Source organism: Sesamum indicum, linkage group LG10 (genome assembly GCF_000512975.1).
Source record: "Sesamum indicum cultivar Zhongzhi No. 13 linkage group LG10, S_indicum_v1.0, whole genome shotgun sequence".
In the NCBI taxonomy this organism is placed as follows: domain Eukaryota; kingdom Viridiplantae; phylum Streptophyta; class Magnoliopsida; order Lamiales; family Pedaliaceae; genus Sesamum; species Sesamum indicum.
The window spans coordinates 14870094-14896205 of record NC_026154.1 but is presented as its reverse complement, the minus strand read 5'-3'; the positions used below and the strand labels follow the sequence as shown (position 1 = coordinate 14896205).

The 26112-nt window shown below is 35.1% G+C and overlaps 2 protein-coding genes and 1 pseudogene across 3 annotated transcripts; all 3 read right to left on the bottom strand.

Annotated features, from left to right (window-relative positions):
- Positions 142-7616, bottom strand: LOC105172608 (annotated as a pseudogene).
- LOC105172607 (probable protein phosphatase 2C 10) lies at positions 8732-13112 on the bottom strand. 2 transcript variants are annotated; one of them, XM_011094123.2, is made up of 6 exons: positions 12624-13112; positions 12422-12530; positions 11297-11536; positions 10790-11066; positions 9440-9594; positions 8732-9343 (listed from the first exon to the last, which is right to left on the bottom strand). In XM_011094123.2, the coding sequence occupies exons 2-6, from the start codon at positions 12458-12460 to the stop codon at positions 9209-9211; spliced, it is 846 nt and encodes a 281-aa protein (XP_011092425.1). In that variant the 5' UTR covers positions 12461-12530; positions 12624-13112; the 3' UTR covers positions 8732-9208. The 2 variants fall into 2 exon arrangements, with proteins under 2 accessions (XP_011092425.1, XP_020553170.1); XM_020697511.1 differs by lacking the exon at positions 12624-13112 and having other exon boundaries at positions 11297-11529.
- On the bottom strand, positions 15681-24639 carry LOC105172606 (calmodulin-binding transcription activator 2). Its single transcript, XM_011094122.2, has 13 exons — positions 24372-24639; positions 23188-23307; positions 22794-22909; positions 21942-22030; positions 21210-21252; positions 20536-20677; positions 20309-20416; positions 20060-20206; positions 19425-19972; positions 18341-19032; positions 17487-18060; positions 16852-17178; positions 15681-16068 (listed from the first exon to the last, which is right to left on the bottom strand). The coding sequence occupies exons 1-13, from the start codon at positions 24409-24411 to the stop codon at positions 15949-15951; spliced, it is 3066 nt and encodes a 1021-aa protein (XP_011092424.1). The 5' UTR covers positions 24412-24639; the 3' UTR covers positions 15681-15948.

Below are 26112 nucleotides of genomic sequence, written 5' to 3'. Positions count from 1 at the left end.
CCAAAAACAGAAAAAAGATAGAATTTTGGTAATAATCCCAAAATGTGTGGTAATAATTGAAAATTCATGCAATGATTTCCCAAAATGTGGTAAGAATTCAGAAGATCATCATCTCATCAAATTTCACCTGTTCAAACAAAATAGGGTTAATTAGGCAGTTGACAGTAAGTATACCAAGAAAATAATAGCAGATATTTACAGCAGTTGACAGTTTTTGGCACTGAGAATTAAGTGGACAGTATATACACTCCCAAAAACTTCAAGGCTAAGTTCCTATCAATTTGAGTCTTCTTCAAAGAATGAAACGCTCTGCTTTATTCTGCGTGAAGTCTCCAAATATTACCATTTACCACCAATATCTATCTGTAACTAGATCAACTGATCAATTCTCTAAGTCTCTTCTCCGCGAGACTGGCAGCTTTATTCTGTGGTTTGAGAACAAGCACATGCTTGAAATCTGCAGTTACCCAACCGTACATCAGAACTTTAACAAAAGCCAAGCAGCCAACAAAAAGCGAAGTAGGATCACAGTAACAGTAAAACTTAATAACATTTCTGTGTAAGAATTTAACAAACATGTTGATTAGCTTAGCGATCTAATAATGGCAGGAAAACACGTGGGTTTATCTCTGATTAGTTAAAAGACAACTTCAGATCCTTTAGAAGGCAGGGAGATTTTCAGAAGGATAGCAGCCACATAGAGTGAGATTTGAAAGCAGGAACATGTACATAGCACCGTGCAATAAATAGCAGTAAATGATTGAACCTTGAAAAGCCTCCCTGTAGAAAAGCAATGATTCCCAAGCTGTTCCTCGTCTCAGATAGGCCTTTGCATTCTGCAAATCAATCAAGTGAAATAGTTTCTTTAGCATGTTCTTATCTTCTCATTTGATTTTGTTTCCTAATCCATCAGATTAGAAGGAAAATTTGAGGCAATACAGAGTAAAACTATGTCGGAATTTAACAATATTGAGACACACGAAAATGTAGAAGAGATGTATAGAGAGAAGTACAAATTTTTGTATTAATCGTCTAATTCTGGAAGACTACATAATATTTCCACTTAAGGCTCAATGTGAAACATGAAATTGACCCTACAAGACAATTGTAAATGGGAAAAAGATTTAAGACTTAATGCAATGACAAACCAATATTTAGGGGGAAAAAGAAACATAGCAAACTAGCTCACCTTCTTATCCAGAGATATTGCCTTACTGCAATCCTCTTCAGCTTGTTGGAAGCTGCATAAAAGCCTATTGTTAGAACAATAGGTTTTTCAATGGATTTCGCAAATTACTGTAAAAAAAACACATTTTGAAACTATCAGACCATCCCAACTCCAAGTAAGCAGCTGTGCAATTGCAATAGTAAGTTGCATTAGTTTCCTTCAATTTTATGGCTTCTGTGTACTTACAGCCTTATTCCATTGTTTTCCCTTATAAGAAGCATTCCCCTGCAGAACAAATATATACATATATATACATACACACATATAAAGCAGGTAACATCATGTAATCATCACAAGGATGCATTTGACAGGAGGAAAAAAAGACAAGCAGATAGGACCATCTAAGATTCCATAAGACCCAAAGAAAAAAAAAAGAGCAGCAAGAAGCAAAATTGACATATTAGTGTCCTAATATGTAAACTGAATATTAAGGTAAATTACAACAAGCTCCCTAAGGTTTGGTATAATTATGAATACCCCCTGGTTATTTGGAAGACTACCAAAAGCCCATTATGTTTGATGAAATTATGTAATTCTAAGATGAAGGTGTGGAATTGTCACCTCTGCTCCTGTACTTTTTTATGTTTTTAAAAAGAATTGCACAAAAGAACCGGACATGGTGGATGAAAAAATTTGAAAAATTGTAAGCAATTGTCCACTTAGTCCATTAAATAATTCAGAACATTTTAAAAAATAAATAAGATTGTAATTCATAGTCCACAGAGGCATTTTGGTCTGGGGGTATTGGTAATTTTCAAAACAACGAGGGGTATTTCTAATTGTGTCAAACCTCAGGGAGCTCATTGCAATGCCCCTAAATATTAAGCCGCATAACCCAAAGGAAAAGAACAACTTTAAATCAAAATACATTCAGCAACGTGCAAGCAAACACAGGTAGTCGTTTTTTCCTTTTTCTTTTATACCATTAAACCTGTAAATGAACATCATGTCTACAGAAAAAAAATTCAGAATACGTGACACTATGAGATCGAGGGGACAATCGTAATACATCCAAAGTTATACAGTATATATGGTCCTAGATGAACAATCTAGGATAACTCATTTTGGGTTGGCCACAAAGTTTTCCTTCTGATTTCAAATCCCACTAAACCATCCCTTATAATGTGAACTAGGAAATGCGGCCAATAGCTTTGCAAAGCATTCTGCAGAAATACTTCAAATTATCCACTACCCACATAAATTTAGAGATGACGCCCAACAGAAAATGGTGCTTATCATGATAAAGATGCACAAGCATGTGAGCTTAAGTGTATTCCATAAAACATGAAGAATCTTATACAATGGAAAGTAATTTGTTTCAATGAATTAGTAGCAATTCAAGAGTATATAGACTGAGATCATAGGACAATATGTGTCGAAGTGAATGCTTAGAGAAAAGTGAGATAGAGATTGTGCTTTAGATGCACAGGAAAGTTTGAAGCTTAGGAAACAAGTGAGATTGTCTATAAATTATTATGCTTCTGGAATCTGGATAGAGTGTTGTCTGCACTTTTATTTCTCAAAATCAGTTGATGTCACCCGTGGATGTTGTGCCTTGTATTCCCACTATCAGTAATCATTCAAATTTCCCCAACTATACTCCGGATAGTGCTAAACAAGATCGAAGTCTATGGTATGCTGATAAGGAATAAAATTTACTATCAATAGAGAATGGCACATTCTTTAGACATCAAGTATGCATTTTGTGGAAACAAGTAACAAAGTCAAAATTATAAAATACCTAAAAAGCAAAAGTTGGCAAGGACTACAGTTCACAGACACGAAAAAAGGATTCTAAGTCTTCATTCAACAATCATAAACACAAATACGAAATAACAGCAGTTCCACCAAAACAGATGGCTCATTAAACGTTGAAAACAGTGCCATGCAAATATTAACAACATCAAAATACAATGATACCCCACCATTATATATAACCTGATAGGATCAAAAAAACCATGAAGAAAATTTAGAAGACAAAAATTGAGCATTCAACTGAACAAGCAAAAAAGTGGTTGAAGAAAAAGGACCTTTTCTTTTAGAAGCTCAGCCGCATCAATGTCGCCATTGGTAAATGGTAATGGTGAGGAACTGGAAATACTGTTGACTTCTTGAAGGGAAGCATACATATCCAAGACAGTATCAAGTAAAAATTTATCATTTCCATGGGATGCAATAAAGGACACGGAAAATGGGCGCTCATCGTGTTTTCCAAATGGAATGGCAACCTGAACATCAAAAAACAAAAAATGATCATATTGTTACCATAAAGAGGAATAAGAAATTGAGAAGAGAAACTCAGAAATAGATCAATTGAATGTTTAAATTCTTTCGAGAAATGTTTGATGGATGGAGAAGATTTCTCAGAAGCAGCTAAACATTGGAAATGAGTTACCTCACAACCTCCAGACATATTCGCAATGCTTAACAAAGCATAAATTCTGTCATAGAACTGTGCAGGGAGACATGTCTTAGAGTTCAGCTTGGGTGGAGGATCAGCGATTGTGGGAATTACCAATATCCCCTCATCCTTAAAAAACAAGCAGACAAGTAAAACCAATTAGATGCACACCAACAACTAAGAGAGCAAAAGTTGGCACATTCATTGATGTAGAAGATACACCAGGTCCAACTAATCAAGATAACATCAATCCTAAATTAGCAAAGTGACATCCTGAAATATCAAGGTCTTGTTTACACTTCACCACCAGATGATGCATTTCGCACCTAATAAATATATAGTCATCAGATCTCTGTATCATGATCTAGTGAATAAAGTACCCAATTCCATGATAAAACCATTTAATGAAAGTTTCAAATGTTTTACATCAGATCGCTTTCTCTTGTCTTGGTGAACAGGATACTATGTCGCACGGCTTTCCAAATGTCATCTCTATAGGTATTACCCAACATTTATAGCTGATCACATGGAGGATTAACAGTACCAGAGGAGGCAAGACTGATTGCTGTCATGCATATACCACATTAACCATGTTGATGCACACCTCTAGATTCAAATGAAAATTTATGTTTAATTGTGAAAGTAGAAATATATGCACATTTTAATCTTCTAGCCAACTAAGGTTGTCCAATAGTCCTATATAGCAACTACTTGCTTTCCACTCAAGTTGAGAGGTGAATGTAATCACACCTTGCAATTGAGTCATAGAGCTTTAAAAAAATTAAGAATCCAGAAAGCCAAAACATAGATATTTTAATGTCCCTGAAAAATTCCAACATTAATCTCAATTCAGTCTCAACCATTATACAACTGGAAAAGGATCTAGTACCTTCAAGAGACTCTGTACAGAGGCTCGCATTTCCATTCTAACTTTATATAGGCTTTTTACATTCTCTTGAGTTGTGTTTATTGCTGCCCAAACACGATTGTAGATATCAGAGACTAATTTAGGTTTGACGCACTTAATCCACTCTTCATGATTTGTTTTGAACTCATGTCTGAAAAGCACAAAAGCTGGTTAGAGAAATCAATGCCTCAGCTGAAACGAAGTCTAACTTTTGACCTTTCATCACAAAATAAAATTTACTCCCTGCCTCAGTAAGAGAAAGGAAGATATGCCCAAAACACTTAAAATGGAAGTATTAATATGATAAAGAAACTACAGCTAATTCTCTGACAGAATGAGTGGCTCAAGATATCCAAAAAACTAACAAAGTAAGATAGAATATTTTGTTTAGCCCAATAGTCCGACCAATGTAGCAAAAACATTCACACTTTTGTGCAATACCTCTGTAGTAAAAGCATTACAGAAGCCAGGGCTTTCAAATTAGATATTCCATTTTGCTCGCTTGTTGATTCTTCGCGAAACTTTTGGAGGCTTGGGACATTTGAAGCAATGAATTGACCAAAATTCACATGCTTAGGTGGCTGGTCTGCATTTTAAAAACAAAAGGAGAGTAACATACTTTTAATTATTCATTTTTGGCCAAAAATTGCAATTGATAAATACTACCTGAAACCAATTTATCAAAAGCAGAGAAACAAAAATACCACAGACAATCAATCAACAAACTGAAACTTACAGCCCTCTAGCTTTTCTGTTACTTTGCTTACAACATGGACAGTCTTCTGCATGGGAACCTTCGAAAGCTGGAAAAGATCATCAGCTACAATCATGCATCTTGTCCTTTTAGGTTCCAATGGATTTAACTGAAGCAGAGAATGTCCCACACGATGCAAAACAGATGGATCAAATGCCAAGCATCCTGAAGCAGCAATTGTTACTATTTTATTACTAAATATATGGCAAAAAGAGGAGCTGACCAAAGGCATGGCACTCAAGTGACTTGACAACAAAATAAGATGAATAATGACCAAAACTAAACACAGAACTAATGTTCCTTCTTTACATATAAATCCTCTTGAACCAATCTGCTTATCGGCTACTAATCCAGCTCTTACAACTTTCAAACACCACAAAAGAAGGCAATTATATTCAGATACTTATGTTTGGCCAGAAATGTTAGCAGACTTGATCACTATTTTTGGCAGTTCAAACAAGATTATGTGACAAGAATTCTCGAGTTTCAAAAAAAGCGGTGTGGTTACATACCTACAGCATCTAAACTTTGAGAATTTGGGGAAACACCAATCATAGATACAATCCCATGAGATGGTCTGAATCCAAGGATGCCACAACATGATGCTGGGACTCTTATACAACCAATTGTATCAGTACCTACAATATGAGCCCATATCATTGGTACGCAGAGACATCTTAACAATACGTAATACATCTTCCAGAGGACTGTAGTCGATTTAAATGTCTGCATTGCATAGAAAATGAAGCCACCATTATGTCCAAAAACATAGAAACGAAATAAGTACCAGAAATAACAATACAGATCCATATTAAGAACTATGGCATCAAAGATTCTAAAAGTGTAGAAGCATGATATCTATTAACATATATATAGATAGATACTTCCCTTTCCTTCTATGTTGTGAATTTTTAGGAAATTGAGTTCAAAATGTTTCCTTTAAAACAAATATTAGTATATAAAATCTTGATAAGAAACATAAAACAACAGTAACACAAAGAGAACTTAGTGATCGCAGTATTCTAAACTTAAGAAGAAAAATATCATACCAATAGCAAAATCTACAAGCTGGGCGGCAACAGCAACTGCTGATCCACTAGACGAGCCACCCGGAACATGAGATGGCTTTTGTGGGTTTGTTGGAGTGCCATAACTACTACTTTCCCCTAATATCCTGTAATCACATAAAGAAGAAGACAAGATTTTATTTTCCCGCAATATCATCTAACGATGACTATTAATGTCATCCCTAAACCCACAATATAAATAATAATAAAGAAAAAAAAAAACAAGTAAGCAACTTTTATTCAGTTCGGGTGCTTTAGAAATGCTGACTCAGAGTAAAAAAGAATACCCAAAACCAATTTCATCCATTACAGTCTTGCCCACACAGGTGGCGCCATTTCTCAGCATTGTTGTCACCACTATAGCTGTTTTCTCTGCTGCCTCGTGTGTCCTCTTCCAATCTTTACTTCCATGTCCGCTCACATAGCCCTTTACATCAATGCTACAAAGTATACGCAAAAAATAAATAAGTCCGACCCCTCCACAGACATATATCTTGCATGAAATTACAGTTCAATCCCTCCACAGACACTTATCCCTTATGATTACAGTGGCATTATTTGGACTAAATTCACCATCCACCCAATTTATTTCTGACGTCCGAAAATTCAACATAAAACACGAATTCCAGCTTAACCAACATCCAAAATGTTCTCTGAACAGAAAGTTGAACCATAGTCTTTCTTTCCCAGCCCTTACGTTTTCAATAAAAACCAAACCACTATCTAACATCCTTTTACCAAAAAAGGTTATAAAAAAGAGCAGTCAACCACGAAATCCAATGTACAGAAGTACGACGAGAGTTAAAAAAGAGGCAGAGCAGAAACAGAACAAAACCAAAAAGGGAGTGATCATATACTTGTCGTTGATGGCAAAGGTGAGGCCAGAGAGCGGGAGCCGGGCGGCCGGAGGTGGTGGCTGAGGAAAAGGGAGAAGCTCAAAGCGTTCGACAAAAGCTCCAAAATCATCTTTGGCGGAGCTTTTGGCTTTGATCCGACGCCGTTGTACCTCGGCGAGGATCAAAATTCCAGCAAGGCCGACGCCGACGATCACCCATACTCTCGGATTGGATGCACTAAGCTTCGACAATTTTGACATTTGACGCTCGGAAAATGAAATGAAAACTCAAAGGAGGATTTCTGTTGAATAGTCGGCTAAAAATGGCAGAGGCCTGGAAACGGTTTTAGATTCTGGTGGAAAGAAAGAGAAATACAGAAGGGTTTTAGTATATGAGAGAGAGAGAGAGAGAGAGAGAGAGAGAGAGAGGGTTTAAGGAGAGACAAAGACTAGATATTTCATGCAAGTCATAAATATATACATATGGTTAATTGCAATTACACCCTTCAAAAAATATAAAATTATACTTTCTCTTAAAGAAATTAAAATTACACTTAAATCCCCTCAAAAAATTCCACTTTTATACGTAACTCTCTTTCGTTAGGGTTTGGATAAAAAAAATTGACGCTAACAAACAAAATTATATAATATTTTAATTTTGCACCTTATTTAATATTTCTACAAGTATATTTGTACTTATATTTGGATATATATTGTATAGATATATGATGTGCAGTGAGGTTAATATCATTACATTTTCCTCTTATGGGTACAAAATTTTTATATGGAAATGTTAAATAAGAGGTAAAATAAAAAAATTTATGTAATTTTTTGCTAACATCAATGTTTTTCGTCTAAACCCTAATGACAGAAGTCAGGTGTAAACAGTGAATTTTTTAAGAGAATGCAAATATAATAGTAGAACTTTTTTGGAAGAAAGCATAACATTACATTTTTTGAGGAAATCATAAAAAAATTTATTTGACCTGCAATAAATCAATAATAAGTAAATCCAAGTTAAATACATATTTTTATCCAATCTTTTTGTTAACATGAACGAATTTGGTGAATCTTGACTATTGAAAAAGTTTATTTGTTAGACGGAAATAAACATCATGAGCACTAAATATAATTTTCCATCCACATGAAGTTTATATAATTATACCAAACCTCAAAAGAGAAGAATATTGTCTCTATATGCTAAGAACTTATTAAGTAAATAATTACAGAGTGTATTTAGATTGATGAGTTTGAAATTATGAATTTCTTGTAAACCCTTTAAATTTGTTTTGATAATTCTAAATTCAAAAAATTTTAAATCCCGTGACTCTAAATTCGAACTATATTTTATTGAATATTGATGGATTTCAAATTCTTCTACCGTTAAGTCATATAAAATATTTTTGTTCAAATCCAAATATAACCTTAGGCTACATCTGGATTGATAAATTTGAATTTGAGCTAAGATTTTCGGTAAAAAAATTCAGATGACTCCGTATTACACGAATTTGGAATTAATAAATATTCAACAAAATATTATAAACTTCAATAAAAAAAAAATTCAAATATAATCAACAAGTTGTTGGTAGTCAATTTAAATCAACAGTTTTACCAACTGACAAACATTAATAATTACGAACCATAAACCTCTCTTCAGTCTTCAGAGCACGGCCCAACAACGGCTGCAGCTTGTTTATATGTGTGTGTGTATATACCTCTGGAATTTCATCCCTGTGTGGATTCGGACAGAAAATTACTGTAGAAAAAACACCCCATCCTGATTCGTCGTGTTCATGCAAATTACAGAGAAAAAAAAATGGTGAAAATCTACAGGAACGAGAAATCAAGAAATAGTAAACGATGCAACGGCAGCTTTAATGCTTCCAACTACAGCCTGGGTGCGGCAAGACGCTTGCAGAGTTCTCATGTTGATTCTTGACCGGCCGCATTTCAGTCGGATTGCGAGAATATAGTGTACGCAAAAGTTTCAACACGGGAACATTGCTGTCTTTACGGCTAGAAGCGGATGACGATGCATGAGATGTCGTCCTTGCTATCCCTGTTCAATGCTTCCAGCACTAGCTGTTTTGCTGCCTTCTGGGGGTCTTTGATCCTCTTCACGATATCTACAGCCTCTTGATTAGACATTACCTGGAGTGATTTTACGGACAAAGTGAGAGGGGCGGCTTTGTTAATTAATAGGTGGAAGTTAAAAATAGAAAGAAAAGTTGAGGGGAGAGCAGAAACCTTCCATAGACCATCACTAGCAAGAATCAGGAGGTCGGTCTCGGAGTCAATCTCAGCGTTTGTAACGTCGGGGTCGGACCGTAAGTGCGTCTTCAAGTTCTTGTCTCCAAAGGCACGAGAAACAGCCAATTGCCCGTTCACTCTCGCAACGTCCCCTGGTACAAGCATGCAAAGACTTATGACTTTTACTGCTCCAAATAAAAAAAGAATGCAACTTTTCGTTTTCATTTTTCATTTTGTTTCTTTTTTGTATCATATTTCTACCCATTAACGAGGTGTTTACAATAGCTCAGATTAAATGCTTACAGTCGTCTCTTAGAAATAAGTTGCAAACAATGCTTTTGATTTACAACTTATGCTTTTGAACTGCTCAAATTAAGTTTATTTAAGCCAAAAGTTATAAGAAGCTCCAACCAACTTTTGCAACTTATTAGTAAAATTGTATGTATTAAGTGTCTTTACGTAAACACTCCGTCTTCAACTTTTCTCCACTTTATACTTTTGTTCCAACATCCCCAACTTTCACTAAAGCTAAACTTATAACTTATTCCAATCACAGAAGCACAAGCTATTGCAAACATCCCCAGATTACTGTTTACACCTACTGTATGGAGTTCATTAATCCATATATACATAACGTAAAATGTACTTAAAAGATCAGCACAGTCCAGTATCTTGAATCGAGACTCGACTGTTTATCTATTAATGCAAGCACAATCATGCAGGAGTCACACGAACGACATTGTGAAGAACATTACTACGAGAAATAAAAATTTACACGTAATGGAATTTTCAAAAGTTGAGGGCCGTTTTTCTCTTAAAAGTTATACATAGTCGTTTTTGTTGATTGAATGGCAATCAACCACATTATCGTCGAGCGACTTTCACAACCACCACTACTTATTATTTTCAACAAAATCGAGAATGAAACCCGAAAATGGCAGACTTCAAATTATCATTCTTAGTCGTTCACCGGTCTCCAAGAATATCACCAAATTCGTAACTGAGACCCACAGATGTATGGTTTCAAGAAAGCAGTTTTCAGACAGAATTAAATAAAACAACTCAAGGAGGAATCAGAAATATATGGTGCTTCAACAATTGCTAGCAAATGCACCAAATTCATTGTTTCACTGTCCGAAAGACAGCAAAAGACATCCTGAATGTTTGCCTATGTGTTTACGAAATGTGCAGTTTAGTGTTTTGAATTATGTTTATTTATCTTAAACTAATACAAAACACAAAACCGAACATAGTAAAAACACTCAGAATCACATATCTACAAAGACCAAAAAGCACTTTATAAATAGAACCAAATCAAGCCTAGCATTTGAATGAAATTTGTAGTACCTGGCATGTTTGAGACAAATCCACCTCTGTTTTCAATGCTACCACGCTCCGTGTTGGGTTCATGATCAATAGTCATTTGTATTGCCTGCCCCCTCCTGGAAAGTACTCCCCGTGAATCTCCGACATTCGCTACCCATAATTGTCGACCATTTATGAGGATCGCAGTGACGGCAGTAGATCCGCCTCTTCCCAGGTCAGGACTGTGAGTGAGAATAGCCTGATCGGTTCTCTCGTAAGCTTTTGCAATGGACCAGCTAGGGTCATTCCAAAATTGCTCCTGTAATCGTTCACCACATTCATTGTATGCCAATAACATAACGAAAAGAATAAGCAAAGGAAGAAGTTTTTGATGTTATTTTATGAAGCTTTGGTTTCCGACGGCTGATTCAAGAATTTCAAGATTACATAGTTCTGATTAGACTCCACAAACGAGATATTCATAGGCGTATTCAAATCGAAGAGAGAAAATGTTAACACAAGATAAAATTCTTTCAGGGAGCAACTAACCTCGTTTAAGATGTTTCGAAACAAATGCTTTTGTAAGTAAGCTGGGACAGTATCTCCTAGATGCCCATCAAATATAGCGAATAGTCCGAGCTCATGACCTTGAAACTGCACAAATTTAGCAACATGGTAATCCTCCATAGGGTGATTCGCCTTACCCTTTACTAAACTGAACCCGTATTTCACATGTCCCCTACTGCTGCTTCCCTTGCCCGAGCCAAGAGACGGACGTCCTCCTGAAAGCTAAAGGAAAAGAACTTTCACTACAAATGAGTGAAACAAGAAAAATTAGAGATAATGCTGACCAGCACTGGATAAGTTCTAAACTTAATCCAATCTGCGGGACTTACTGGCATTGGAACAAAGCAGTCCAATGAAGATGTGGTTGACACACTAGACATAAAGATCATACGATAACAAACACATGTAGAAGGGATTTTTTTTAAAAAAAATCCAGTTTTCATGAATGCACATCCGTCTCTGAAAGGTTTTTGGTGGTTGAAGTAGTCGAAGTTTGGAGTGTGCCCCAACATTACAATAAGTCCGAAGGGATTGTAATTTTACAATGTATTACAAGCACCCTAGTCGAAGTAGTTGATGGGCGACATTTGAATGTAACTCACACAAAACTATCTTAGTGAAACTGATCCTGAGCAGCTGTGGACATAAGAGGATTTTTCCGAATAACGTAAATCTAGTATTTTACACCTTTCTTTCCATACTTTCTGCACGCATTCTCAATTTTGACTAAATACAATTCCTGACAGAAGTACCTCAAACCAACTATACAGGACAACATAATTTATAACGATTGCGTTGCCCACCTCCAAAGCAAACAACTCATTTTTCCCACAGCTTAATGTCCAACATCATAATAAGGTACAATATTTCTAGCCCCCAAAACCCAATATTTGAACTCAAAACTAAAGCAACAAGCATAACTCAAACAATCACGAATAGCCAAACAGAAATTTGAAAGATAAAATCAATCCCAATTCATCATAAACAGCTCACATGAATACAAAGAATTGAAAATTCATCCATCAACATCCTAATCAACTCCCTACTAACATTAAGGGACAAAGGGCAGAAAGCAGTAACAATAAAAAAGACAAAACAATAGCTCACCTGTGAGGAAACAGAATTGAAGCAGCAGAGACTGTCCATTGAACTTAGAAAACCTCACCCCCCTCTCCAAACCAACATCTACCCTTCAAATTCGAGGGAAAATCAAAACCTGTGACATGAACAAAAGGATCTTGATCATCAAAAAACAGAGAGGAAAAGCTCGACATCACAACATGGGTATCCTCGAAACATTTCAACTTACCGATCCAAAAACTCCGAGAATCAAGAAACCAAGAGGGAAGAAGATACACAACGAACCATCCTCACAAAAATTGAACCTTTTGATCCTGAAAGAACCACTGTGTGTATACAAACAAGAAATGTATCTGCAGAGTAGAGAAAAAAGGTTGAACTTTTATGCTGACTATATAAACAAGAATTAATATATATCCGCAGACAAGAGAAAGAAGGAAGATAAAAGGGGAAGTGAAACAAAGGGATTTTGGTTATGTTAAGGAAAGAAAAGGGTGGTGGGATTCGGTGGTTGCGCCGGCAAGAATGGCTGCCAAGAGAGAATTTGGCCTTCCCCCCTTGTTGACTTTCTTGTCTTTGCTGTTCCTACATTATTAATGATTTTTGTAGTGTAATGTCCCCAAGTAAAAATGTTAACAAAAAAGCAGTCAGGACTCTGGAGAGCAACTACTTTTCGATTTTGTTAATACAGAACAGCTGGTTGCGGTTCCCTTTTCTTGTTCCAAAGGTCTCATAGGTTGCAAAAGGCAAAAAGGGTTCTTGTAATAATAATGTATTGTGTGTAATGAACACACTACTTTCTTCTGATTTGGTCTTTTTTTTCTTGTGGGGGACCCTATTCTAGGTCAGCCTTGTACTTTTTATTTTCAACTTTGATCCTTCCATCATTTTAACTCTTGTTTACCAACCACTGACATTCCTTTTTTTGTTTTTTTCTTTTAAAGGTAAATTATATTTACACTTCCTCATGTTAATTCTTTTATATTTTTATAAATATACTGCTTGAAGTTATAATTATAACTAATATTAAAAATACTTTGCACCCCTAAATTATGCATTTTGTTTCATTTTCGCTCCTAAAGTGTGAAAGTAACAAAAACACTCCTGACAAAATAATTTGGTATGATAAGACTAGAATGCCCTTCTCACTTACTCCTATACTTTTTTATTCTACTTTCTAAAATTTGTTTCATTAAAATATCTCCCCCAATCTATTTTTAGTGATTTAAAATTTTACTCATATTTTATTTTAAAAATAATATTTGAATTTATAGTTTTTATAAATTATGGAACACAAAAAATATTTATAAGCTCAATATATGCAAATGTATTTTACAAAGTAAATAAATTATGTTTAAATGTACATGTAAATCTGTGTCAATACATAATGCATATGATATTATAGAAAAAGTGTGTTATACAACTTATAAATTTTTATTCAATTACATAACACATAATAAAAATGTACCACTTAAAAAATATAGAATGTTATATATTAATTATATTATAAATTTGTATTTTACAGTATAAATATGTTCAATGTAATATTTTAAATTTGTATTGGTAATTTATTTTTTAAAAAAAAATTAATATATATATAACAACACAGACAAAAATTATGTAATTTTTTTACCAATTGTGTAAGACATATAAGAATTATAAATTTATGGAGTTTATACAGATTCTATACTCAATATAAAAATTGTAAATTTTGGGTGGTGTTTATCTTAAATAAAAAAATTATAATAATTCAAATAATATTTAGGAGAATGATCGTAATAGAGATATTTTTTAGGTGTAAATTATTAGGCCATTTACATCATAAAAAATTAGTATGTATCATGAAGGGCTATTCTGTTACGTTTATAATTTAGAGGTGTAAATGCACTTTATGCAAATTTCAGTGATGCAAAGTGTATTTAATCCTCATAATTACAATCCTAGTCAGAAACAAACCTTACCCAAACATTCTTGAAAATTATTATACCACAATCCCTTAGGGGTTATAGTTATAATTTTACAAATATATATATATATATATATATTCTAGCCTAACATCATGAGATGTCAATATAATTTACTGTAAAAATTATTTTGATATATCAATTTTAATATTTAATTTAATTTATTAATTTATTTACTTACTTACTTCCCACCACCCCATCTAACTTCTCACACCCCTATTATCTTTCAATAATTATTCTTTTTTCTTAACATTCATTCATTTTTTTGTCACTATTTTTTGTATAATTTATTATTTTATATATAGATTATTAAATAATAAATTGTATATATATTGTATTTTAAATAATATCTACAGAAGTTATAAATGTGCCACAAATTACTAATTCTATATAAATAAGAATTATGATAATTTACAACTCCAAAGTAGTAAAAACATTTTGTCACAAAAGAAGAAAAGTTGAACAAATAAAATGAAAAATTCTATTATGATAGTCAGATTTAAACTAATTATATTATAATGGGATGAAAAATCAAGAGACATATGATGTAAAAGAAAGTCAACCAATGTCTTCCAAAGAAGAAAGAGGATGATAGATGTCATCAATTATCATATATGGGACCTTCATCATGTGGAGCATTTTCTGTTTATTTATTTTGGAAAAGTTTCAAAAAAAACAAGTCGCAAACGCTTTTAATCTTTCTTCAGAATATACCAACTTGCTCAAATTAATAATATCAGGTCAAACTATGTTTTAGGCTCTACCTTATAATGGAAATAACCTTCTTTTATATGATTATTCCGTGTGATTTTTTTAAATAAAATAGCTAAATTATTTATTAGTGCACATCAATAAACAATTTAGTTGACTAGCTAAAGAACCAATAATAGACTCCACGAGCAACCAAACTCCAACTTTCAATATCATTTAAACAGTTCGAACCTAACCTCACAAGTTTGATGAACTTTTTGACGGATCCAAACTTTAAAGTAGGAAAGAAAAAACCAGAGAAAGAATTACAAATGAAAAATCATGAAAATCGTTTCACCATCGACTTGTGTTGCCACTGGAACTGAAACTCAGCACTATGTTAGTCCAGCCACAGTTGCAATCACAGGCCCAAAAATAGTTTGTCATAATTATAAAAGACTCCTCATTTAAAAAATTACAAATACTCCTATAAAACAACCGTCTAACAAATACCCCTACAATGAGCTGTTACGAAAATGTATTTACTAGACCGCTATTAAAACCAAAAGAATAATTATAACTTTTCAAATGGTATTTGTGATTAGGACAAATCTCAATAGAACCCATTACAATTTACTCAAGTGATTAGATATCTTCAAAAGTACTGAACTGTTAATATAAAAAGACTGGAAACTCAGGGCAGCATAACACTTGCAGATGCATCCTTGTTAAGCAATGGGAAATATCATTATAAGCATTCTGCAAGGTCTGGTAATCTGTGTGCATGCACAAAATATATACAAAGGGAAGTTAAAAACTTGTAAGATGCTTTTATGGTAAGAATAAGCTAGAGTCAGTAGCTAGGTGTATGTATCTAATGTAGACGAGAAACTTGAAAGCTCATTGGAACGTCAGAGACATGAAAGTATCATCATCCAACAGACTTGCAACATCAAGTAGATCTTCCTCTGGGTAAATCATGTCCTCCATGTTGTCTGGGATCACATCTGAAGCATCATGCTGAAAATAATGCACGAACAGAGAAAGAGAAATTAGAGACACTGTCTTCTTGGATTGCATAACTAATGAATCTGCAACGACATCATTCATAAGTTTTGCAAGAAATATATGTCAAACCAAAGCATTGTGAAATTGTATATATATACAGTGCAGGAACAGAAGCAGGAGAGGCCAGAGCATGAAATCAGCTTCCGAGAAAAAAGGGGAAAAAGCAGCCTGCTGTTAAGCAAAAGAGCCAAGTCTACAGTGTTTTGGTGGGGGAGGAAGGCTCCATCCACCTGCAAACTTCTGGTGGATCTGCGTTTGTGGTTTTACACACACTAGGTGTGTGTATTTATAAACATATATAGAGGTGTTTGCAAGCCTTTTTCAATTCATTATTGAAAAAATATTAAAAAGAGTGTTTTTACTTGCATCTTTTGCTGCTTTTCTACGGCTTAAATTAGGCTTATTTAAACCAAATTATAAGCAACCAACTTATTCTGCAGTTTATTGATAAAGTTGTAAATGTTCAATCACTCCACCTTAAGTTTTTTTCCCTTTTCACTTTTGTTTTCAAAAACAAACCCTCCAAAGGATTGTATAACTTATAAAACTAAGGCTTCCTTCCAATATCACCACTACACAGCATCTTGAAGACTAATCATTCATTATTAAGTTTTTATGGAAGAGAGTCCACTTACTACTGAGCACTTATACCAACAGCAGTACATTTGAAAGATTAGCATTTCACCTTGCACATGTAGTGATGTTTGCATTGGCTTTACCAGATACACAAATTACCTTAGTTTCACGAAAACCTTGTGCAGCAGTTAGCAGCCTACGGTACTGAGCTCGTGCTTCAGGATATTGAGCCATGGACTTCACCCTAGCAAGTTCTTTATGCATCCGTTCTTCAGTTTGTTTTCTTCCTTCCTTCAGAAAGTCATAATCATCTTCCTGTGGCGGCATGAGGCTAGGTGTATCGGGGCCTTTTTGGACTGCATCGGATCTGAATCCACGCAATCCACTTCCTTTACGTCTCCAGCGCAAAATCACCTTCTCCAATATCCCCACTGACCAGATAATAGGTTTATATTTTTTCCTGGCCTGATGTCCCCTTACATGAGCCTTCAGCAACAAAACAGGGTCAAGTCAGTTATTTCGATGGTTGGCACTCTCAAAAGAGAATAGTAGACACCAATCAAATAAGGAATAGTCTTCATGCTTAGAGCCTATAACAGATTCAGAAAAGCAGGAGAAGCCTGATTTCTACATCATTTTACGAAAGAGAAAGTGCCTGATAATTTTTTACAGAAATCTAAAAGCACAGATACCATATTCAAGCCCCTCTTCACTGATTAGGAAAAAAGATGTGAATCTATTTCAAGACTACAAAGATTGAGATGGTTCACTCTAATATAACAGAAGTCAAGCACCTGGATTTTAACGATTTTTTGTCGAATTAGCAGAAATTCTTTCCGCTTCTTCCAGCCACGATACTTCTTTTGTATCTGTAGCGCAGCAGCATTGACTACACCATCAGAATGATTGAACCTGGATGCTTTAGCAGCTAGAAGAGAAATAGCATGCTCATCTGGAGTCAGCAATTCATCAGAATCCTGTTCGATAAGCTGCTTCCTCTGAAACGACTGAACACGGAAAATTTGGTGAATACGAGCTGCTGCTTGTGTAGCATTACAGACTGCAGCAAGTGAATCCTTGAGTGAGAGTGTATCCGGAACGTCCTCTTCAGTTGTTGGTACCGCTGAGCGTTCTGAGACTGTCAATATTCCTTTCAGCCCAGACACTTCTTTGGTACAGTCATCATTCACTTTAAGAGATGAGAGATGCGTGGTCAAGGCAGTCTCAGCAAGAAAACCAGATATGCCCTTATGTCCACGGGAAGAAGCCAGGTGAGAAGGAGATCTACCCCGTGGATATTCAGCAGATGGATCTGTAAGTGCTCCTGGAGCTGCACCCAGAGACACAAGGGCAGCAACTGTGTCCTCCCTATTAAACAAAAAGAGAATGTTAAAATAGATCCTCAAGAGTCACATCTCTGTTCCTTTTTTTTACAGAATCTGATCTGAAATGAAATACTGATTAAGAGGTCCACAAAATGGGAGAAATGTTTATAAAGCTCAACAGTAAAAAATCATTACAGTCAACAAAGCAATAGAACATGTTCTGCTCCAAAAGCACAGTTCCTGTGCTCGGAGAAAATACAAAATAACTAGATCCAGGCCCTTCACGTGCTTTATGTGCAACAGAAGCTAAGTTCAAGGAATACCTGCCATAAAATGCTGCCCAATGAAGTGCTGTCCAACCATTTACATCACGAAAATCTATACTAACACCTGATACTATAATCGGCTGGAAGGCCCAATTAAAACCAAGAGCAGCAGCTAAGTGCAACACACTTTGACCTCCTTCATCAATAACTGTAAGCCCCTTGCCATCTTCAGTTACTCTGTGAAGAAGCCACGAGTAAAATATCTGCCTCAGCTGCTTTTTGAGGAGCAGCTCCCCGATCACCTTCAGATGTGATGTGTCATCGTTGGGAGTTAGCTTGGACTCTGGGTTATTCTCCTCCATCAACGAAATGATTTTGTTGACTAAGCTTTGTTTCTCAAGGTCATTTTTTGCGGAACTTACAGGACTGCCTACGGGCTCCAGGGACAATATTGTCTCAAATCTTTGATAGAGATGCATCAGAATTGCACTATCTCCATGGACATCAACAGCATCAGCATTTTGGTCAGGTCCAAATCTATATTCAAATTCGCGTATTTCACTGCAGGCCAATCTGTTGGAACAAGTTACATAGAATGGAATAAGACCAGGGTTGTGGAGTGGCGCACGGCAGCAAAGAATCCCATCTGCCAAAACCTGTGCTGGAACCTCCACTTCTCCAAACATAATAGACCATCTGCAATTGGACAACTCTTCTTCACTCTTCAGGAATGTTCCAGTGATAAGGACCTGATTGATATCAAAACAAGAAGACATTGTTAATAATAATAATTACAGTAGATTCACCCTTCAATTAGTCAATGTTGACCTAGCATGAGAATACGCATATTATACTAACGTGAGGTTATGCATCAACATAATAACATGCAACACTTTTAATGATTGTTGGATGCTCGCTTAAGAGAGAATCTGTAAGACAACATTGGAAGTGAATTAGTCAAATCAAAGCTCCCCATCAGAGAGAGGAACTGGCAGATTAATTCACATCTAAAGCAGCTATGCATGAGCAGTAGAACAATTTATACTTCCATATAAAGAAGCACAACATCTTTACTAGCTTATTAATAAGCAGGTTTTACGCTCCAAGACCGACACAGAAATTAAAGGTTAAAACCAAGTACCTTGGTGTCCAGGTTTGAGTAAGCCCAGTTAGGTGAAAAATCAATAATGCTAAAAAGCTGGTCCTGGGAAATAGAAGGATTCAGGGTGTGTGTATCGACTTGCAGTTGAGCTGACATATTGGAGTCATACTCATTCCCTATTATACTCCAAGAAATTCCATTACTTGACTGCATATCTAATCCATCAGCTTCTCCAAGTTCTTTAGCCATCCACCGGGAGAAGCTATCAACTTTCTTCAAGCTTTCTTCTGTTTGCAAACCACCAATCAGAGGCTTCTTCAGGAGGAAAGAATAGTTCTCGTTCCCTATTGCTGCCATAACATTCTCCATATTTGGGTTCATTACATTTCCAGCTTCTGCATCAGAGAGGAGCATTTGAAGGTTGTTTTCCCCAGACTGGCCTTTCTGCTCAGGATATGAGTAAAATGGCCCTGCATCATTCCCTTGATCTGAGGAAAGAGATTTCTCCTCAAACAAACTGTTGAGAGCCTGCCTATTGGCCTGGACAGGCAGAGAAAACCCAGTTTCTGGTTTGTAAGCAATCTCTCCTGTTGAAAAAACAGCATATAATCTAAATCCAGTTAGAAAACACAAACTTTTAGAATGAGAATGATTGTTGTTATAAGCAATAATACCTGTAGTGGGGTTTCCAAGAACTTCTTGCCATAATGCAAAATCACCTGTCTCTTGAGCCCCACATACAAGACTGTCTCCACCAAAATCTCCATCTCTGTTCCCCCGCAAAAGTGATGCATAATTCAAGGCAGGGACATTTTGATTTCCTTTAAATGAAGAAGAAACCATTAAACAACCTTATGTTTGCTAAAAGTGCTTCATGGGTTTGAACACCAAAAATTAAGCAAGAGAAAAATGAATTTAAATACCTGGATTAAAAAGCTGATTATAAGAGCTTGATTGGGCAGAATGATTATCATCAGTCAATGGAGACTCTGGATATGAATGAAATCTGGAACTTGCTTGGTGATTACCCTCTGAAGTAGGTTTATGTGCACCATGTTTAAATGAAATTAACAGGGAGGCAAGTCATTTCCATATTAAGTCCTAGATTTGCAAAATGCCATGTAACAAAGAGATGACGAGAGAGCTGTACCAGATTCGGCATCTTCGTATGCAGACGACAAGGTGCTGGTTGGGCTTGTTCCACGAAAACTGGAAGACAATGAGCTTTCATTTTCTGAATTTGATACGACTCTGTCATTGTTTCTGACGCCGCCGAGGTTTGTCTTATTACCCTGAAGAAGGAAAATTAAGATGAAATGAACTTATCAGTATCCACTTTTTGCCTTCCTAAAGTCCAAAATTTCCTTCCCTATAATTATATAAGTTTCATCTACAAGCATCACTAATTGTACTAAATGCTTCCTCAAATTATGTTTATAGATTAACTACTAAAGCATAAAACAATCAGAAGGAGAATATGCATAAAACTACACTTTAAAACCATCCATTCTGCATGCATTTAGTTTTCAGTTCAAAAAGCTAAATGACCATTTTCTAAATTACTTAAAGCAATGGAAATTATGTAATTGTGCTTTCAGTTTCTCAGGAAAGGCTAAGAAAGATGTACTCCGATTTTACAATTCGCAGTCAGTGCCACCAAACCATACATATTACCGCATGAGAAAGTATAAATTTGGTAGGAACAGTGAGGATGTGAGGAATACTTGGATATTAACTGTTCCTCTTCTCATGTGAAGCAAGAAATAAAAAATACAGCCAGGCAATACTGATAAATGTTATTCAATGATGTCAATTGAGTCTGACCTTGACTTCCAAATAGTGGACAAACACAATGTGCATGAGATCCCTGCACAATTAACAAAACTTGGTGATTAAGTTTAGTGGTTTAAGATACAAAATCATCTGTAAGGATGTAATTGGGCGAGTTCCAAATATACCCATCTCAAGTAAATGAGAACACACAAATTAGGTATAAATGTGTCAAAGCAACATGGCGCAACAAATCCTGTAACATGATAACATCAGTCTCCATTCCAAGATAAAAAGAAATGTAGACATACTGATTCACAACACAAAAGATTAGATGAGTACTAGTAGTAATTAGTCTATTTATCTTCTGGGAGACCAATAAATTATGATTGATCTATTCAGAGCTTGATTCAGACCTTGTAATTTGCAACTATTGCTCTACACCTCAGGTCCTCAAGAGTTAATTTTTCATTCTTTATAATAACAGGATGAGAGTTTCACTTGGAGTGAAAACATGATAACTTAGTACTCATATACAATCAATCCGTATGGACGTTTTGAAGAGGTAGAGAGATGTGCAATTGATAATACACATTGAAATTTGATCAGATACAGAACTGAACCTTGAAGAAAATGGAAACAGACGAAACTTAAACCTAATATAAGATGGTGACATGGCTGAGCCATGAGAGCTACAGCAAAGTGGAAACCAAGCAAATATAAAACCCAGGGATGCAGCAGAAAAGATTTGTGTGAGTGAATCATGTATGAACAGTCTATACTTACTGCTCAAGCAACCAGTAGCTGCGCCTTTGAAAATTTTCATTATCCTCTCCATGTGCATAGTAACAATGCAGCATATCAACACTTCCAACCTGAAGAAAAATGACATTTAGCATTTAGTCTATAGCAAAAACCAAAAAGATTTAAAAAAGATGGACCAGAGATACGAGAAGTGTGTCATCACTCCTTGATGAATCAATGTGCACCACAGCATTGTTAAGGAAGGTTGCGGAGATGGTTCAACAACACCAACAGGTCCACATTGAATAATATTTTGCGGCTAAACTAATAAATTTATCTGAAGCAGATTACTAGAAATGCTTAATCATGCTATTTTAGGATATACATGAAGCAATGCAGATGTACAGCTCTAGGATTAATTGTTGAAATTCAGGGTATAATGATCATGTTTACATTATCTCATGTAAGTTTCAAACAAAATGAATTAGCAAAGTCAAGATATTTATAATATCATCAAGAGAGTCACATGTTCAAGAATCGGCATAACCTTTGGTTACTGGCTAATGTCAATTGGATGAACTGTTACTGAATAATGCTAAATAATTCAAAAGCCAGATCAAACTGGTATAATCACAGAGACACCTATTAGAAACACGCCGAAATAATTCAAAAGCATATCAACTGGTTTAATCACAGACAGTCCTATCAGAAACATGGCCCGTCTTAGACACTGATGACTTGACTATCATATCAGACTGATAGGGCTGAGCAGTTTTAATAGTAATACTATGTGGGAAGATGAAAACAGCAATCAATGCTCTGGCTATTCCAACAGATTAATAATGACTATTACTTCAACCTAAAATCTTAGTTTACTATGCAGTCCATTCTTACCTTCAGCTTCTCATGCGCTTCCTTAACAGTCTTACCGTCCTTTTTCTTTCTCCAATTATGCCCATCCTTGCGGAAGTACCTTAACACTTTACGATCAAAAAGAAAAACAGAACCACCTGAAAAAGATGATGCATCTTCAGAAAATTGATTTGCAGTTAAAGATTCTAAAATAAATCTTGTAAACAGGACTAGGTATTCACAACATGTGCACAGAAGGTTTCTATTGTCCATTTACTGTATAAATGCCAGTTTTCTCTGTTTCTAGATGGACTTGTTATGTTCAAGGCAGTAAGAAATCAGATAAAACAGATAAACCAACCATCTAATTGTGTAGTCAAGTAACTCTAACTTTTTATATAGTGAAGATAAGACTGATTAGATGAAAAAGACGTACTGACTGGTTTATTTGGAGCCTCTGGGGAAATATGAAACTTTTCGTAGTTTCTCAGGATTTCACAAATTTCAGCAGGTCTCAGCCACCGATGCTGGGCTTCTAATAGTATCTGCTTTATATCTGCACTTTGAACACAAGAAATTAGTTGTGCTTCCCAGCTGTCAGTAACACTACAGTCCCCAAAAAAGTGCTTTCTACAGCCTGGATGAATATATATAACTTGATGTTTTAGTTGTGAAAAGAATAATAAAAAAAAAGGAAAATAAAAAGAAAGAAAGAACAAGAAGAAAGTTGAGATGATGGGAGGATAGATAGAGGAAAAGAATTATGCTTCTGTTACTCGAACTTCATAAGCTGCTCCAAAAAACAAAAAAGTTGGTTTGAAAATCAAAATGTTACAGACATGGCAAATTATCACTTATATATATTTGATAAATGTATGAGAACCTTTATGTAATTTTTTCATTTTTCTGGTGGTGGTGGTGGTGGTGGTGGTGGTGGAGTGTGAGTGTGTGTGTTTGGGGGCCGGAAACAGGTGTGTATATATACAAAAGGTTGAAGTACTTTAAAGACGCAACCCACAAACTCTAAAACATTCTTACAAAAACATTAAGTCATCAAAGACATCTTCACAATCTTCTCTGGTATTACGAAAAAAGAGCCAGCTACAATATGTTTAACTTTTAAAACAAGACACAAATATTTTGGTCCTATAGCATTATCGAGCTAAAAAATAACAAAACATTTAAAAATAACTGTATTAGGCTGCAACCACCACCTATTCTCCAGAAACCAACAGGTTTCTGGTTAACTACATCTAAATGAGATTCTTCATACACACCAAAACCCTATGCAAGGGAGTGTATAACCATTGATGCCCAAATTCACGAGAGACAAATGAAACCCATCAAGACTAATTAGGAATTAAGCTGAAAATCGATCAGTTAAAATGAATTCCATTACATGATCAACCGGACCTATATAAGTCGCAGAAACATCCATCACCTACCAGATTACTCCAAAATCTACTCTGTCTCCTCTTTTCTCCAGTTATCAAATTTCCCCACAAGAAACTACTATAATCAAAGGTTGAACCCAAAATCTTCAACGAAACAACAACCCAACCTTAAATTCAAGAAACCAAAAGGAGCGATTTGGAGTGAGGGGTGGAATAGAAACCGTACCCAATCGGAACCCTAGATTGTACGATCCACTTTCCTCCATGGACGACTGGATCAGAGTAGACAATAACTCTCGAGTCAGCTCATATACCACAGGTCACAGATACGCGCGAGAACGGGAGCGAGCGAGAACCAGAGAGAGAGATGAGAGCGAACGCCAAGATTTGATTAGAGCAGCTACTGCGCTTTAGTCTGGGGGAGGTCAGTCGTAAAGTAAAGTCAGCGAGACTCGCGCAAACCAATGGGCTCCCGACACTTGGCCCGCGGACAGACGATTGTGAACCATCCGCAATGAACACACCGGATTATTTCCTTACATTTTGCCGGTGTTTGGTGAGAGCGATTAAAATAATGAGTTTTTGGGCCGTTTCTCAGACGGCCCAATAAAGACTTTGTTTGAGCCCATTTGGTTTTAGTTATCTTGCAGTCTCTTGGCCCACATAAGAATACGTGTCGCTCTCTGTTTATTTATATTTTCATTTTCAATTTTTAATAAACAGTAATTAAAGCAAAATACGGTTATTTGTATGTATACTTGTTGGACATATACTGATTTAACACTATAATTTAATATAAAATACAATCATATTAGATAATTCAAATAATTCATATTTTTCACGAAAATTAATACAAAATTAAAAATATATTTTTTTACTGAAAATTAAAAATATAAATATAAACAAACAAGTTGAAAATTAAATTAAGTGTTTTTAAAATTATAACTTAAATTAAGTTAAAGGAAAGTGCTTCAAAATATAACTCTGCTTATATTCTCTTAATTAAGTTCAAATAAACTAAAAGTTATAAGGTAGAGAGATTTTTCTTATTACAACTTAAATCATTGGTTTAATTATTTTAATATTAATTAAAAAATAACAAACATATAATCTAAATAAAATATATAATACCCAAAAAAGAATTGTTAGAAGTCGCGGACAGACGATTACTATTTTTTTATTGAATTTATTAATTATTAATTATAATTTTCAATAGTTATTATAATTAATTAAGCTTGTATGCTCACAACTATGTTTTCTTCTCTAGTAAAAAAAAAAATTTGTTTGTGTTATTGTTGGAACAAGTTGAGAATTTATGATTAAAAAGGCTTATAGTAATTTTTTTTTATTAAAGTTTTCTGTTATTTATGTATTTGAATATTCTTATTATAATATTGTTAAAAGCTAAAAATTTGATATAGTATTTTATTTTGTTGTGAATATATAGCAGAGCAGAACACTGTTAATATTGGTATACATTTTGAAGATCAACGAATTAATTCAAATGGTTTTGTAAGTTATGATCGTCCTTCATTCGAATTTATAAAAATATCTCATAGTACTATATTTACTGAGCTAGAATTAATTTTGTATGAAGAACTTGAATTCGACTGGAATGATTTTAAGTTACATATATATTTTAAATACATAATATTTAATTTTGGACAAAGGAGGGAAACGGTGCTGCCATTAAGAAGGCTCGGGATATGCAATTACTTTCCAATCCGGTGAATGGATGTGTGTCTATTGATATTTTTGTCAAAGTAGAAAAAATTCGTGAAAATACTGTACCAGATGATCCGACTATTGGTAAGTGGGAACATATATGTCTATGTTAATGTAAGATTTATCGAGTTGGCCAGTAGTAGCTCAAGCAATGGGCAGGTTTGGAATTAATGAAGATTATGTAGGCTCATCTTCATATGCAAGTCCATCTTCATGTACAAGTCCATCTACATACAATCAAC

What these genes read in the sequence shown, in the direction of transcription:
- LOC105172607 (XM_011094123.2), bottom strand. Translation starts at nt 12,460, where the DNA reads ATGGACAGTCTCTGCTGCTTCAATTCTGTTTCCTCACAG. An exon ending in TCAATTCTGTTTCCTCACAG is followed by an intron (nt 11,537 to 12,421) that starts GTGAGCTATTGT and finishes CTTTTCCTTTAG; the next exon opens with CTTTCAGGAGGACGTCCGTC. An exon ending in CTAGTGATGGTCTATGGAAG is followed by an intron (nt 9,344 to 9,439) that starts GTTTCTGCTCTC and finishes AAATCACTCCAG; the next exon opens with GTAATGTCTAATCAAGAGGC.
- LOC105172606 (XM_011094122.2), bottom strand. Translation starts at nt 24,411, where the DNA reads ATGGAGGAAAGTGGATCGTACAATCTAGGGTTCCGATTGG. An exon ending in CAATCTAGGGTTCCGATTGG is followed by an intron (nt 23,308 to 24,371) that starts GTACGGTTTCTA and finishes TTCAAAGTGCAG; the next exon opens with ATATAAAGCAGATACTATTA. An exon ending in AAGGTTTTCGTGAAACTAAG is followed by an intron (nt 16,069 to 16,851) that starts GTAATTTGTGTA and finishes CATTATTTTCAG; the next exon opens with CATGATGCTTCAGATGTGAT.